Here is a 13,125-nt window from a genome sequence, read left to right as displayed (position 1 = left end):
GAAGACCCTTTTTGTTTACCCTTGTTCCCAGCCACGTGGTTCGCATACCCAGTAATGCAGAAAGGAAGTAAAACGAGCAGCATACTGCACTTTGGAGCAGGAAAACATAAAAGAGGCAAAACAAGAATGGGTGACAGTCGCAGTTATGACGTGAGCACTTTCCAGGTGGTGGCAAAGCAACACTTTCCTGCGTGTCGGAAGTTCCGCCGTCCGGGATAGCAACGGCCGCATGAGGAAAACCTACAGGCCAAATTTTTCTTCTTTCCGGCACCGTTCTTTAAAATTTTGAGTCAACCTATAATAATAAACAAAATTTTAGAGCTTATTGAGCTAACCAACATGCTATGTCTAGTCTGTAGCTTCTCCGAGTACACCGGTGCAAAGTGGTGAAGCTTGACGCGGAGGTGCCTGGGTGGTCATTGCTGGGAGCTCTGATGATGACTTGGTTGGTGCTGTCGGTGGGGGAGTTCCACCGAGGGTGACTAAGGATGCTGCGAAATAAATGTTTGTAGGAATTCCAGTTCTTTAAAATTACGGTACCTATGCAGAATTGGTGATACCTACCCTGGACAAGGCGAATTTTTCCGGCGACCACCAGTCACCAAGAGGGCGCGAGATGGAATGATGAAAGTCTATTTAATTTTGCGTAAATGTTTTCCACCCTGAGGACTTGCCCTAAAATCATTATATTGAGTCGTACTGGAATAAGCATTATCCTCATCAGCAAGTACAGGGGTCGATCTATGCTCGACTATCTACGCTAATGGCCTGGTTATGTGGGCTCCGACAACTGTCATTTGGCCGATGGCAGTTAGCGGCCTCTGTGATTAGACAACCAGACAGATGGTGCTATGCAGTTCTTTTGCTCCTAACTGAAACCAAAATTAAATTATGTCCGGTGCTGCGTGTGCAATCCGAATCTTTACTAAGTAGATTGATCACAGACGGATGTCCTGGTTGGAGCATGAAAACGAGTATTGGAAGGTTACGGGTGAATGCAGGAAAAAGGTTGCTACGACATGGGAAGCAGAAACCACAGGACCAGCAGGGTTGGACAGGGCTGTCCACTGCAACCACTGCTTTTAGCCATGTGGCTGAAATAGAAAGGATCCCTGTAGAACTAGTCCGAAAAATTGACAACTGCAAGTAATAAGATCAAAATTTTCATTTGAGGTATATGTTAGTGGTGCACGTTACATTGTGAACTTGCAAAAGCGTGGCTTCCCTGTAGAAGACAAGAATGCTCTTGATGTTTTTAAAGACTGACTCTTACGGAGATGACCGGCTTTGGTCTGGCGTGCATGTAGAGCTTCACCTTTTTGCAACGGTGCGCATGTTGACCTTCACCGTTTCGCACCGGCATAGAAGGAGCAGCGGCTGATGTGGAGGGGTGTCTGGGTTAGCTAATGGGTTATGGAAATTTCGCTCACTCTTATACGTTGACATACTTTCGTAGCAGATATACATATATATATATATATACTATACATATATTGCCACGCACATCGCTCAGCGAGCGCATACGTGGCCGAATGGTTACCGTGCCTGGCTGTCGCGCGGAAGATCTGGGTTCGACTCCAGGCAGCGGAATGTTCTTTTATTTATTCTTTCTACTTGGCATTCTCGCAAATTCGGGAACTTTCTTGTCTGATACAAATCTTCAAGGCCGAATGTTCCAGAGACCCACACGGCTACAAAAAGGTGCTCCCCGTGGCAAGCTGCAGTCAGTCTCGCCCCAGCGTTTGATCCTGCTGTTACGCCGACTTCGACGACTGCGACACTCTGTTGTTATCTTCTATTCCCTTTTTGTCAGGGGGATCAATGGATCAATGGTTGAGTGGGCTAGTGCACACCAGCTCTGAGCACGTAGAGCAAAAGGTCGCGCTGCAAAACCCCTGCCCGTTTCGATCCATCGTACCAGCGTGCTGTCGTGCATCACTACTGTGTGGTGCACTTTAAAAACCCCAGGCTAGCGGTTGTACTGCACTGGCTAAATTGCTTATCTACAGCGAGTGACTCGTCGCAACTTCGAAATTGTTGACCAACTACGCGCTGTATAAATATGTACTCAACCCGCAATTAATTCCTTTTTTGTTTTGGGCACAAGTTCGCCCCATTAAACGTTTTAGTTTCCTCGGTTATTCTATGTTTCATCACCTCGTCATTCGTGACAATATATATTACATGTATATATATTTATACCGTAAAATCTCGTAAGGGCTCCCTCCTGAGGGATCGCCCAACACATTTTTCTGGTTAAACACCCGTAACATAACAATTCCCAAACATCGGCCACCCCACAATTCCCACCAGACATCACGCGTTGTCTGACGGGAATCACATCAACCGCAAGATCTGCAGTACTGGTACGTGTGACAAGAGAGTTAACTGTGGGTTCCCGCGTTTTTGTCTGCGATCCGCGCTCGCGCAATGTTGGTTCCTGAGACAAGCGAGTTCCTAGCAACTTCCCGCTTTTTTTGTCTGCGATCTGCACACAATATTGGTTCCCATGGCTGTTTAAATTTTGTAGCCGGTTTCAGAGCGTTTATCACACCTTAAAACACGAATCGAATTTGCTTTATCTGCATTCGCGGTATCCTTCCCTGTGACAGGGGTTCGTAGCGCCTTCCCGTGTGTCATTGCGTTTCGAAACGCGAACTTGCCCTGTTCGCGGTCTGCAGTATCAATTACCGCGTCACATGGTTTGCAGTGGGTGCCCCCGTGTTTATCATTAGTTTTTGATAAAGCTTTGCTGTCTCAGGTTTTTCATAATTTTAATTTATCTCTTCATTTTGGATGGGCACCCTTATGGGATTTTACAGTATGGATATATATTGCCACGCTCGTCGGCGAGCGACCGCGCGCGTGGCCGAGTGGTTACCGTGCTTGACTGTCGCGCAGAAAGTCTGGGTTCGATTCCAGTCAGTGGAATGCCCTTTTATTTGCTCTTTCATTGCGTTCTGGTGAGTTCGAGAACATTCTCGTCAGATCAAGTTACGAATGTTCCAGTCGCCGAACAATCTAGGCCGATTGTTCCAGAACCCAACGCGCGTACATAAGGGACTCCGCGTGCTGATCTGCAGTCAGTTTCGCTCCAGCATTCGACTCTGCTGCTACGCCGACTTTGACGCCCGCGACACTCCGTTATTATCTTTTGTACCCTTTTATTTTTGGCACAAGTTCGCCACATTAAACGTTTATTTCTTCCCGTTTATTTTTTGTTTATTGGTCACCACCCGTGAAAATATACTGTAAAATCCCATAAGGGTGCCCATCCAAAGTGAAGAGATAAATTAATATTATGAATAACCTGAGACAGCAAAGCTTAATATATATATATATATATACAGGGTGTTTCAGAGAACGCAGGCCAAATCGCTCCTGCGAAAACTACTCATCGCAACAAAAAAAGGCTTGTGGCATTTTGGTCCTGGGCCAGGGGCCCATTTAGGAAAATTATTAAAGTTCGGGATAATTAAGTTAATTATTTTTGCGTAATTAACTTTTTTAATATTGTGTTTAAGGGCATGGTTTAAATTAGAAAATTGCTCAGCATTATCGAAAAACACTAAATCGACAAATTGCAGAACGATAGGAGGCACGCGAAGCATTTTACGGCTTTCTGAAAAACTGCACAAAATCGACGTGTTTTCAAGTTTCGGTTTGCTATCGGAGCGCATCTCAGCCTCGGCGGCACCGCGCCCCATGGGGAGATAGTGCAACCAGCCTCTGCTGCGCTGTCATCGCGCGACGCAGCAGTGGCTGGTTGCACTACCTCTCCACGGGGCGCGGTGCCGCCGGGGCTGAGATGCGCTCCGATAGCAAACCGAAACTTAAAAACACGTTGATTTTGTGCAGTTTTTCAGAAAGCCGTAAAATGCTTCGCGTGCCTCCTATCGTTCTGCAATTTGTCGATTTAGTGTTTTTCGATAATGCTGAGCAATTTTCTAATTTAAACCATGCCCTTAAACACAATATTAAAACAGTTAATTACGCCAAAATAATTAACTTAATTATCCCAGACTTCAACAATTTTCCTAAATGGGCCCCAGGCCCAGGACCAAAATGCCACAAGCCTTTTTTTGTTGCGATGAGTAGTTTTTGCAGGAGCGATTTGGCCTGCGTTCTCTGAAACACAGTCGAGCCCGGGTGTGCTGTCACGAATGATGAGGTGACGAAACAAAAAACAACTGAGGAAAATGAAACGTTTAATGGGGTGAACTTGTGCCCAAAACCAAGAAAGAACTAGAGGACAACAACAGAGCGTTGCGGGCGTCGAAGTCGGCGTAACAGCAGAGTCGAACGCTGGGGCGAGACTGACTGCACTGGCCATGCGGAACCCCCTAAAGTACCGTAGTGGGTTTCTGGAACATTCGGCGTAGAACTTTCCGTGCGTAGAACATTCGGAACTCGATCAGACGAGAATGTTCTCAAACTTACGGGAACGCCAAGTAGAAAGAATAAATAAAAGGACAGTCCGCTGACTGCAATCGCTCCCAAACCTTCCGCGCGACAGTCAAGCATGGTAACCACTCGCCATGCATGCGCTCGCCCGCCGCCGCACGTGGCAATATCGCACTCGGGTATTTTGAATTATAGTTTATATCAAACAGTCCAGACATTCCCTTGAAAATCACATGTAATAGTATAGGAGCATTGTTTTTTGTATCCAATCCACATGGCAAGACACTCAATATGGCGAACGAAGCCCGCCGCTTTTCCCGCAATCCCATTGCGCCCCAATTGTGCCGGTGGCGAGCACATCGCTCTAGTTGAGTGGCTGGCACGCCGCCAAGCCAGCATACAAGGACGGGGAAAACGCAGCGGCGAAAAAAAAAAGACAAGGGCAACTGTAAAAAAAAAAAAAAAAGGTGGAGGATGGCAAAAGCAAGGGGAAGGGCACGAGTGGGCGTAGGGGCAAAGAGTGCCCGCTGTTGGAAGGGTAACGTGCGCTCTTTCCCCGAACAATGCTGTCGCTGCACGACTCCTTAACCCCAAAATAAGCAACAAAAAAAAAGTCTCCAGCAAGTTGAGTGTGTCGGCAACAATGGTTGAGCAATCACACTTTGAATGCCTTATCTTTGTTTACGTTTTTTTTTTTGCAATTTTTGCTTTGCCAGTTGTTTTTTTTCTTTTTTTGTTTGCTGCCTGAATTTAGTGAGCTTTCTTTTTTATTGCTTGCCTAACTTTGTTCTATGAATCAAGTTTTTTTTTGTTTTTTTTTTATGTGGCTCGCTTTTTCCGTTTTTTTATTTTTTTAAATTATTTTCGTGTTTTGTCGCTTGTGCTGTGTAGAGGTCGTGGCCAGGTGCACGCGAACTACGCTCTGCTATATTTAGCGGCTCTAAGGTCCTCTATTCAGTAAGGTCCTGTTTGTCGCGGAGCTTAAGTTAACATATTTTTGTATATCAAATCGATATATCGAACTAGTACAATGCCCTTTGAATTCGATATATCTGGGTATGACTGTATATAGGTACTTAATTTTAGGTAGCAGTTAAAAAATAAAGCCGTTTACAACTCCCTGTAACGCCGAATTGGAGCGCAGCTCTTGAGGAGAAGGAGGGAAGGGTACTGAGGGGAGGGTATATTCCTCCTCCCTCGTGATCCTGCCTGCTACTCCTGAAGGAAAGGGCTCCTATTCGAAGCCGGCCGAGGGACAAGAGATCAGAGTCTTTTAAAATTATTTTCCGAAGTAATGAAAATTTGGATTCGTCCCCCCTGCTCATCCTCACTGCTCCCCTCCTTTCTCCTCCTCCCCTCACGGGGGTCATGTGACCCCCGGACCTGGGGGAGTCACGTGACCTGGGGGGGTCACGTGACCTGGGAAGTCACATGACCTGAGGGGGGTCACGTAACCTGGGGGGGGGGGGTCAAGTGACCGGGGGGGGGGGGGGGGGGGCCACGTGACCTCACGGTTACGCTGACGGTGATGAAGCTCAAGCCGGAAACAGGCGCCTAAAAGCTGTGCTATAAAAACACAACCTCATTTTGATTAAATATGGTAGTTCCCCAAAGGTGTGAAAGTTTGTTTAACAAATTGTGCGAGAGTTGCTTCCTGTCTCAATCTATAGTATCCAAACGTGATAGCGGTGGTTTACTGCAGTCCTTTTTTCTTGCATCTCTTTTTTACTGCAGTACTCTGAAACACATTGAAGTTCTACTGTGCATATATTTCTTGTCATCCTATCAATGCCTATTCTACAGCATAATACCAGGAAGATGGTACTTCAGCAGAGTTTGCACATTGTCCAAGGGCCTACCGTTATGACAAATTCCTGCCGCTTTGGACAGTGAGCCAGGTGGGCTGGCAGTCTGCTCAGCAGCCAGTCAAGGACTTTCTCCTGCAAATGAACCACATTCTTCCATTAGGCAAGCCTATGAATTCCTGTAGTTATTTCAGAAGTGAGATATACGCGCGAATAAATCGCAAACAATTCTACAAAGCCTGCTGGTCAAGTTAGAGACGCCGACCGATTTTTCGGACACGCCCGATTATTCGGACGTTTTTGCCAAACCGTCACTCACTGCATAAAGTTAATGTATAACATTGACCGAAATTTTGGTCGCTATAAAGCTTATTCCTCTACATTTCGGACATAGTTCGTGTGATTTCCTTTATTTACAGTCACAAGTCGCCACCATTTTGGTTGTTTTGATTTTGTCCTCTAGCCTCAATACCACGTCCTATACGCAATAAACAAGCTGGTTTAAGGCTATAGACGGGTTTTCCCAGTTCCACTATAGCTAACATGGCCGCCGTCTGCCCATTCTTGTCGTGGTTCGTGTTTTTCGAGTGCAACCGCGAGAAAAATGGCCGTCTGCCGTTCTCGTGGTCATTGAGCGCAAAGGTTTCTAGACGATAGGCTTAGTATTTAAAGGGCAACTCCGCTTCATTTTCGATATTTAGAAAACTATGTAGCCCTCTTCAGTATCATATAGGAAGACCCCATGTCAAATATTATGATCTAATCCCGTTTATATATTTAATAAACTGGCCAGCAAACCCTCAAGCGAGCCAAGTCGCCGAAATCTGCCAACTCTAGCGTGCGGCGCGAGGCGCAATCATCAGCGCAGTCAATACCACGGAGTTGGAGCGGCCAACGTTGAGCCACTACGTCAGAGGCATGTATACGTCATTCTCACGTTTTGTTTGTTTTTACTTCTCAGGGCGAGATTAAACGATGACGTCATGAGTTTCTCCCGGTGTTGGCTGACCGGGCGTTCACGTGATCACCGTAACGCGGATGCGCTAATTTGCGCTGCCCTGCGCGCTTATCGGTCTGTTTCTCCACTCCCCTTCTCCTCTTTCGTCTTCTCCCCTTCCCCCTCTCCCCCGGGCCATCACCGTCCATGCCATGCCAAAGCGACCTGCTGGCGTCGAAAAAAAAAAAAGACCTGCCCGCGTCGCGTGTCCTGTTTCTCGCTCCCTCCCGAACGTCACAAGACCACGTGGTTCGACGTGACGTGGCCATGACTCTGACGACCCAAGACCAATGTTGCCTGATGCAACCGAAGTTTCGGTTTCGGTATCAGCTGATGTTTAAATTAGGATTACACAAATACTATTCCACATTTCGCGAATCCGAAGACGTACAGTTGTTTAGTAGTGCTTTGTGAATTTGAATCACATGTAAGCCTAAATTTTTTGGAATTGAGCGGAGTTGCCCTTTAAGCGAGCTTGGCGGACGAAATGTTGTCTCTCAATAGTGCCAAATGGCGCCAAGTTACACTTTGCTGTTTGTGCCAACGAAGGTGCCGACAAAGCGCAGCACCATGATCAAACAGATCTCCCCTAGCTTTGATAGAAACTTATACCGCTGGATAGAAAATTACCTCTCTGGGAGAGAGCAGTGTGTCATTATAAATGGTGCAAGCTCAGACTTTGTTAATCTGACTTCTGGCGTGCCGCAAGGGTCAGTGCTGGGACATCTTTTATTTCTTTTGTTTATTAATGGTATATCATCGACCATTAAATCGTCCATAAAGCTATTTGCAGACGATTGTGCTCTGTAAAGCAGGGTTGACAGTGTTAGTGATTTGGCTTTTTTACAGTTGGATCTGGATAGTGTATCGGATTTGTGCAGGATTTGGGAGTTAGGCTTGAATGTGGATAAGTGTGTGCAAGTCGTTTTTGGGAGGAAACTTAACCCTGTCCCATCGTGTTATTTTAGTGATCATCATAAATAACACTGATGTTAAATATTTGGGAATTACCTTGTCAAGCACACTTTTTTTAAATGTTCATGTCACTAAAACTGCTAGAAAGGCCAGCCAAACTTTAAGTTTTCTTATTCGAAATTTACGCGGTGCTCCACAGAAATCAAGGGGGACAGCCTACTGCTGTTTCGTTAGACCAACACTGGAGTATGCATGTGTTTTGTGGGATCCGCACCAAAAATACCGTGCACATAAGTTAAAGAAACTTCAAAACCGTGCAACGAGATTTGTAAACGGAAGTTATAGTAGAAACAATAGCATTACAGAGATTAAAAATGTACTTGGTTGGGAAACTTTATTGTTAAGACACAAAGATTTTCAATTGGGGTTCCTACTCGCAATTTTTAACGATTTGACAGGTATTGATAAAAGCAAATACATGGAGTAACCTAACTATATTTCAAATCGTGTGGATCATTCCAGAAATATAAAGGGAATTTTCTGTAGAACAAATTATAAGTTTTAATTTGTTCCACACACAATAGCTCAGTGGAACCTGTTACCCGAGTCTCTTGTTTAATTAATGTTGACGTGGGACAATTTTCCTCAGGAAATGGTCTCGATTTTTAATGCTGTTACTTATTTTTATTGTTTATGTATTCTCTTTCTTGACAGCCAAGGCTGTACAATAAAATCGCGATAATTCAAACTCGAATATTTCATACTTCCGGTTAATTCAAACAGATTTGAAAATTTTGGTTGTCCCGCTATGTTTTTAATGTACTTATAAGCCGCTTAATTCGGACAGCGTTTTCGCATTCAGACTTTTTTGTTCTCGCGGCCCCGCTGAGTGCGCTTCTTTCCGAGCACCGGTGCACCACAGAGAAGCAATACCCGCAAAGCTTGCTTTCACAAGTGTTGCTTCTCTGCAGTACACCGGTGCTCTGAAAGAAGCGCACTCAACGGCGCTCAAGCGAGCACACATTAGGGGAAAATGACGTTCACATTATGTGCTTCAAGACTAGCAATGATGACCAAGACGACATCGAGGATGAGGAATAGCTCACTGGCATCATGCTTTCTGGCCTTGAAGAATATAATGTGAACGCCGAGCTGGCGGAATATGCTAGTCTTGACGACGATGTGTGTTTGTCGTGATGACTCATTAGAGGACATAGTACAGGAAGTAATGCCAGTACAGTGCAGCAGTGAGAGTGAAGATGACGATGAAGAAAGGGATGACCCACTACCATCTGTCACAGCCGCAGAGGCCTTTGAGCACATTGCTCAGCTCCGGAAGTTTCTGTCTGCAAAGGAAGAGTCCCGTAAGGAGCTACTTGCATTGGCTGGTATTGAAAATTTTGTAATGAGATCTCATGTGCTGACTAAACAGTCCACAATCGACAACTTTTTTGCCAGATGAATAAACTCAATGTCACAGTTCTTTCACCAATGTGTCATACCTGTACTTGCTCATAATTAGGCCTATGTAGAGGAAACTGGCAAAAATCTGCTTTGTATGTGTAGGTATCCATCAAACAAATCATAATGTTGTCTAGTATCATATTTGGATGAATTTCCGATTAATCAAACTTCTGATAATTCAAACTAAAATCTGTGACTTCCTGGAGTTTGAATTAATAAGTCTACTGTATATTCAAGTGTTCTGCTTTTAGTTCTTCATTGAGCGTCCATGGCCTGTACTAGCTATAATGCCGAACTTTCGGTGCTGCAGGTTTGCTTTTGTAAATAAATAAACAAAAAAGTGAAAAGTGAACAATATAAGGCGGAAGTTGCACGAGGAGTTAAATTTGACATCAAGCAAGTGGAAAGTGGCCAATACGCAGCAGAATATGCGTGCAAATTTGATATTTTGGCTGAGATTGATTGTTCGGATCGCTTGATTATTCGGACCATTTTGGGGTCCCCTCCTAGTCCGAAAAATCGGTCCGCGACAGTACCGACTCCTAAAATGATAAAGTCAGAAGCGCTTGTAGTGCAGCTTTAATTCAAGAAAAAAAAGTAAAGCATCTTTATGCTGCTGCATTTGAACTGAGTGGCAAAAAACATACCATCGAGGCCAGCTACAGCGGGCCTACAAAAAAAAAGGCCCGAGGTCAGGGTGACTCACCTGAGAGTCCAGGGTGCCCTGGTGGAAGGGCAGACGCCCCAAGTGCCGGTAGAGGGCGTCCGGCCGGTGGGAGCGGGCCTCCAGGGCATCCCAGAGCGTCTGCGCCTGCACCACCTGCGGGTGGCTGCCGGCGTTCCTGCGCAACATCAGCTGGACCCAGGAGTCGCTCAGGGCCACAAACGCCTCCAGCCAAGCGTCGGCCGAGGGGCTGTCATCGTGGCAATCCCGGCCAACCTCGTGCGTCGTCTGCCACAGGCGCAGGGGACGGCTGCAAGCGCGACAGGAGTTTCGTCTCGTTCGCCTTTTACCCCCCATAGAACACAGCCCACGAAAATTGAGCCCTCCGAGGAGCCACATCATTTTACGGCGATAGCCGATATGTGCTTTTCTTCCGACTTGAAACAATGCAGTTGCTGTTGTAGGTGTAAGGAAGTCCCCAAAACCCACAGCGCTTTCCTCCGAATTCCATCTCGGGTTCGCCGATTGTGAAGCGAGCGCGGTACCGCGGAGCCATGCCAGTTGCTTCAATGCACTGCCTAATAAACCGCACGTGTTGGGGACAGCTGCAAATACAATCCTCACGCGGTGCCCACTAGATGACTGCAGTCACGTCAACGTCGCATTGCGCCACCCGAGTCTCGTGCCACGTCCGTTAGCTTCTGTGTATATAAAATAAATGAGCGTGTCGCTCTCTGAGCAAGCATTGGCGACGGTTCCTCCACGTAAGGTGCAAGACACGTAAGAATACGGCTCGGTAAGGCGCCACAGCTGTCGCTTCGACTGTACTGTAGATTCACAAAAGGCTGCTCATTCTTTTTTTTTATGGGATACTATTGTTTTTCCATTTCAATCGTTGATGGGCAGCACAATTTGGTCTCGGATTGCTGATGCCACCTGCCCATTTCTTTGCCAAGAAGAATTCCATGGCCAATGATAAGGGTGCAGAGTATTGTAACGAGACACTGGATACAAACGGTCAAAAGGTTCCTCTTCGAGTTCTTTGCAATATGTTTCATCTTTCCTGGCGAGCGTTGTGCTGACTGCAAGGGCAGTGCCCTAGTTTTCGGGCTGCTGCAGTCGTGGTGTACATAGATGCCAAACATCTGCATGGTTTGTCCACCCAAAATATCCTTTTCTTTTCTTTTTTTTTTTGACACAAGACTTGGCGAGATCTTTATTTCTCTCTGGTTGGAAATTATGTAATGAATTAAAATAACAAAAAAAGGGCTCACCCATCCAGGCCGGTCACCTTTTCATCTGCCAGCAGCAAGGCATCACAGACCCTGTAAAGAAGGAGCTTGGTTATTAAAGCGTCCCCATACGCAGCATGAACCAGGAAGTGTGTTGGAACTGCGTAAACCAGATTGGTCAATGGGTCATGCTCTACATTTTATTGCAGAAATAGGTGATGCATCTTGTGTGTCAATATTTCAAAGAACAAACATACCCGAGTAAAAGTAACAAGATAAAAAAATGACCGCTCCACGTGGTGAATGATGCTGATTGGGGCAAAGCTCTAATGGTGCTTGCCTGCGTAGATGCTGAGCCGCAGCATGCCGAGCTTTTCGTTCGTTTTCATCCATGTCAGAATTAAAGAGAATGTGTGGTACGGAACGTGGTTATATACATACTTGAGCATTTGACCGCAGCGCTTTTTCATCTATAAACGTTGAGCCAATGCATGCACAGTTTAACGCGATTATATACGCACTTGACCGCAGCGCCCTCTCCTGTATAGGCGTTGAGCAGCTAGTACATGCAACGTTTCATCTATGACATCCCCAGCTCTTGAGTTACTACCACATCTCAGAGCCCCCAACTTGTACTGCAGTTGTGGCCGAGTAATTAAGGCGATGAACTAGAAATCCATTGGGGTCTCTCCGCACAGGTTCGACTGCGCAAGTATTTCTTTTTTTTTTTTTTTGCCCTACACGAGCACGTGAGCTTACGAGCACGAGCACCAGCACCAGCAAGATCGATGTGAGCACGGACGCCAGATGGACAAGGCTGAATCTTAGTACAATTAGAAATTTTTTCCTGTATTAAAATTTCGCTTGTATTGTGAGGTCGTGTGTTCTGTATGTTTCAGATATCCTTGAGGTAGTACGATTATTATTTTTAGTCCTGTCATGTACCTAAATATGCTATGTGCCTTATATATATGTGTGTATTTGCGCGTGTGTATGATGCGTATGTATGTATGTATGTGTATGTATCATATATATATATAAAAAATCATATGTATATATATATATATATATATATATATATATGATTTTTTTGTTATCTTTAACAGCGTGTTTAACTTATGCTGTTCTTCTGGTTCTTTTTTTATTTATTTATTTATTTATTTGCTTAATGTTAAAAGCTGAAAACTTAATGTTATTACTTCATGTGTAGTATGTCGCCGTGTGCCAATTGTAAGGCTGCAGAGGCCTTGTCAAGTCAAACTTTTGACTTTTTGCCCCTGCAGCCTACATCAGTTTCTGATGTGAAATAAAGGATTGATTGATTGATTGATTGATTGATAGACCCTAAGGAGCTTCGCCCCTAAAACAGCTTTTTCCCATCTGCACATGTTCCTCCATAAATGAGATGCGTCCGATCAGAGCAAAAGCTGACAGATGGCAGCAGCAGCCCAGTCGCAATTTTTTCCTCATAGACTGCCCCTCGGCCAAAAAGTTTCGAGACCCCCGGTGTAGATAGTGATACATACAGCATAGATTTTCCCTGATAGAAGGCTGACATTAATAACTACACAGAGGTTCAAAGCTTAGATCCAGCTCTAACCGCAACAAGACGAACAAAGCACATACATCCGAGTGGAAGATAGG

At 45.3% G+C, this 13,125-nt stretch overlaps 1 protein-coding gene across 3 annotated transcripts in view; it reads right to left on the bottom strand.

Moving 5' to 3' along the window:
• LOC8037629 (deoxynucleoside triphosphate triphosphohydrolase SAMHD1) overlaps positions 1–13,125 on the bottom strand; it is a 39,247-nt gene that overhangs the window by 2,621 nt on the left and 23,501 nt on the right. For all 3 annotated transcript variants that reach the window (XM_040209176.3, XM_040209174.3, XM_040209175.3), the window contains exons 9-11: positions 11,524–11,574; positions 10,292–10,559; positions 6,264–6,344 (exon numbers count right to left, since the gene is read on the bottom strand). In XM_040209176.3, the coding sequence (XP_040065110.1) occupies positions 6,264–6,344; positions 10,292–10,559; positions 11,524–11,574 (400 nt within the window). The remainder of the gene's footprint in view (positions 1–6,263; positions 6,345–10,291; positions 10,560–11,523; positions 11,575–13,125) is intronic.

This window comes from Ixodes scapularis, unplaced genomic scaffold (assembly GCF_016920785.2).
Source record: "Ixodes scapularis isolate PalLabHiFi unplaced genomic scaffold, ASM1692078v2 PGA_scaffold1__304_contigs__length_218370807, whole genome shotgun sequence".
NCBI lineage: Eukaryota > Metazoa > Arthropoda > Arachnida > Ixodida > Ixodidae > Ixodes > Ixodes scapularis.
Note: the sequence above shows the minus strand (reverse complement) of the source record. Positions and strands in the feature narration are given on the sequence as shown.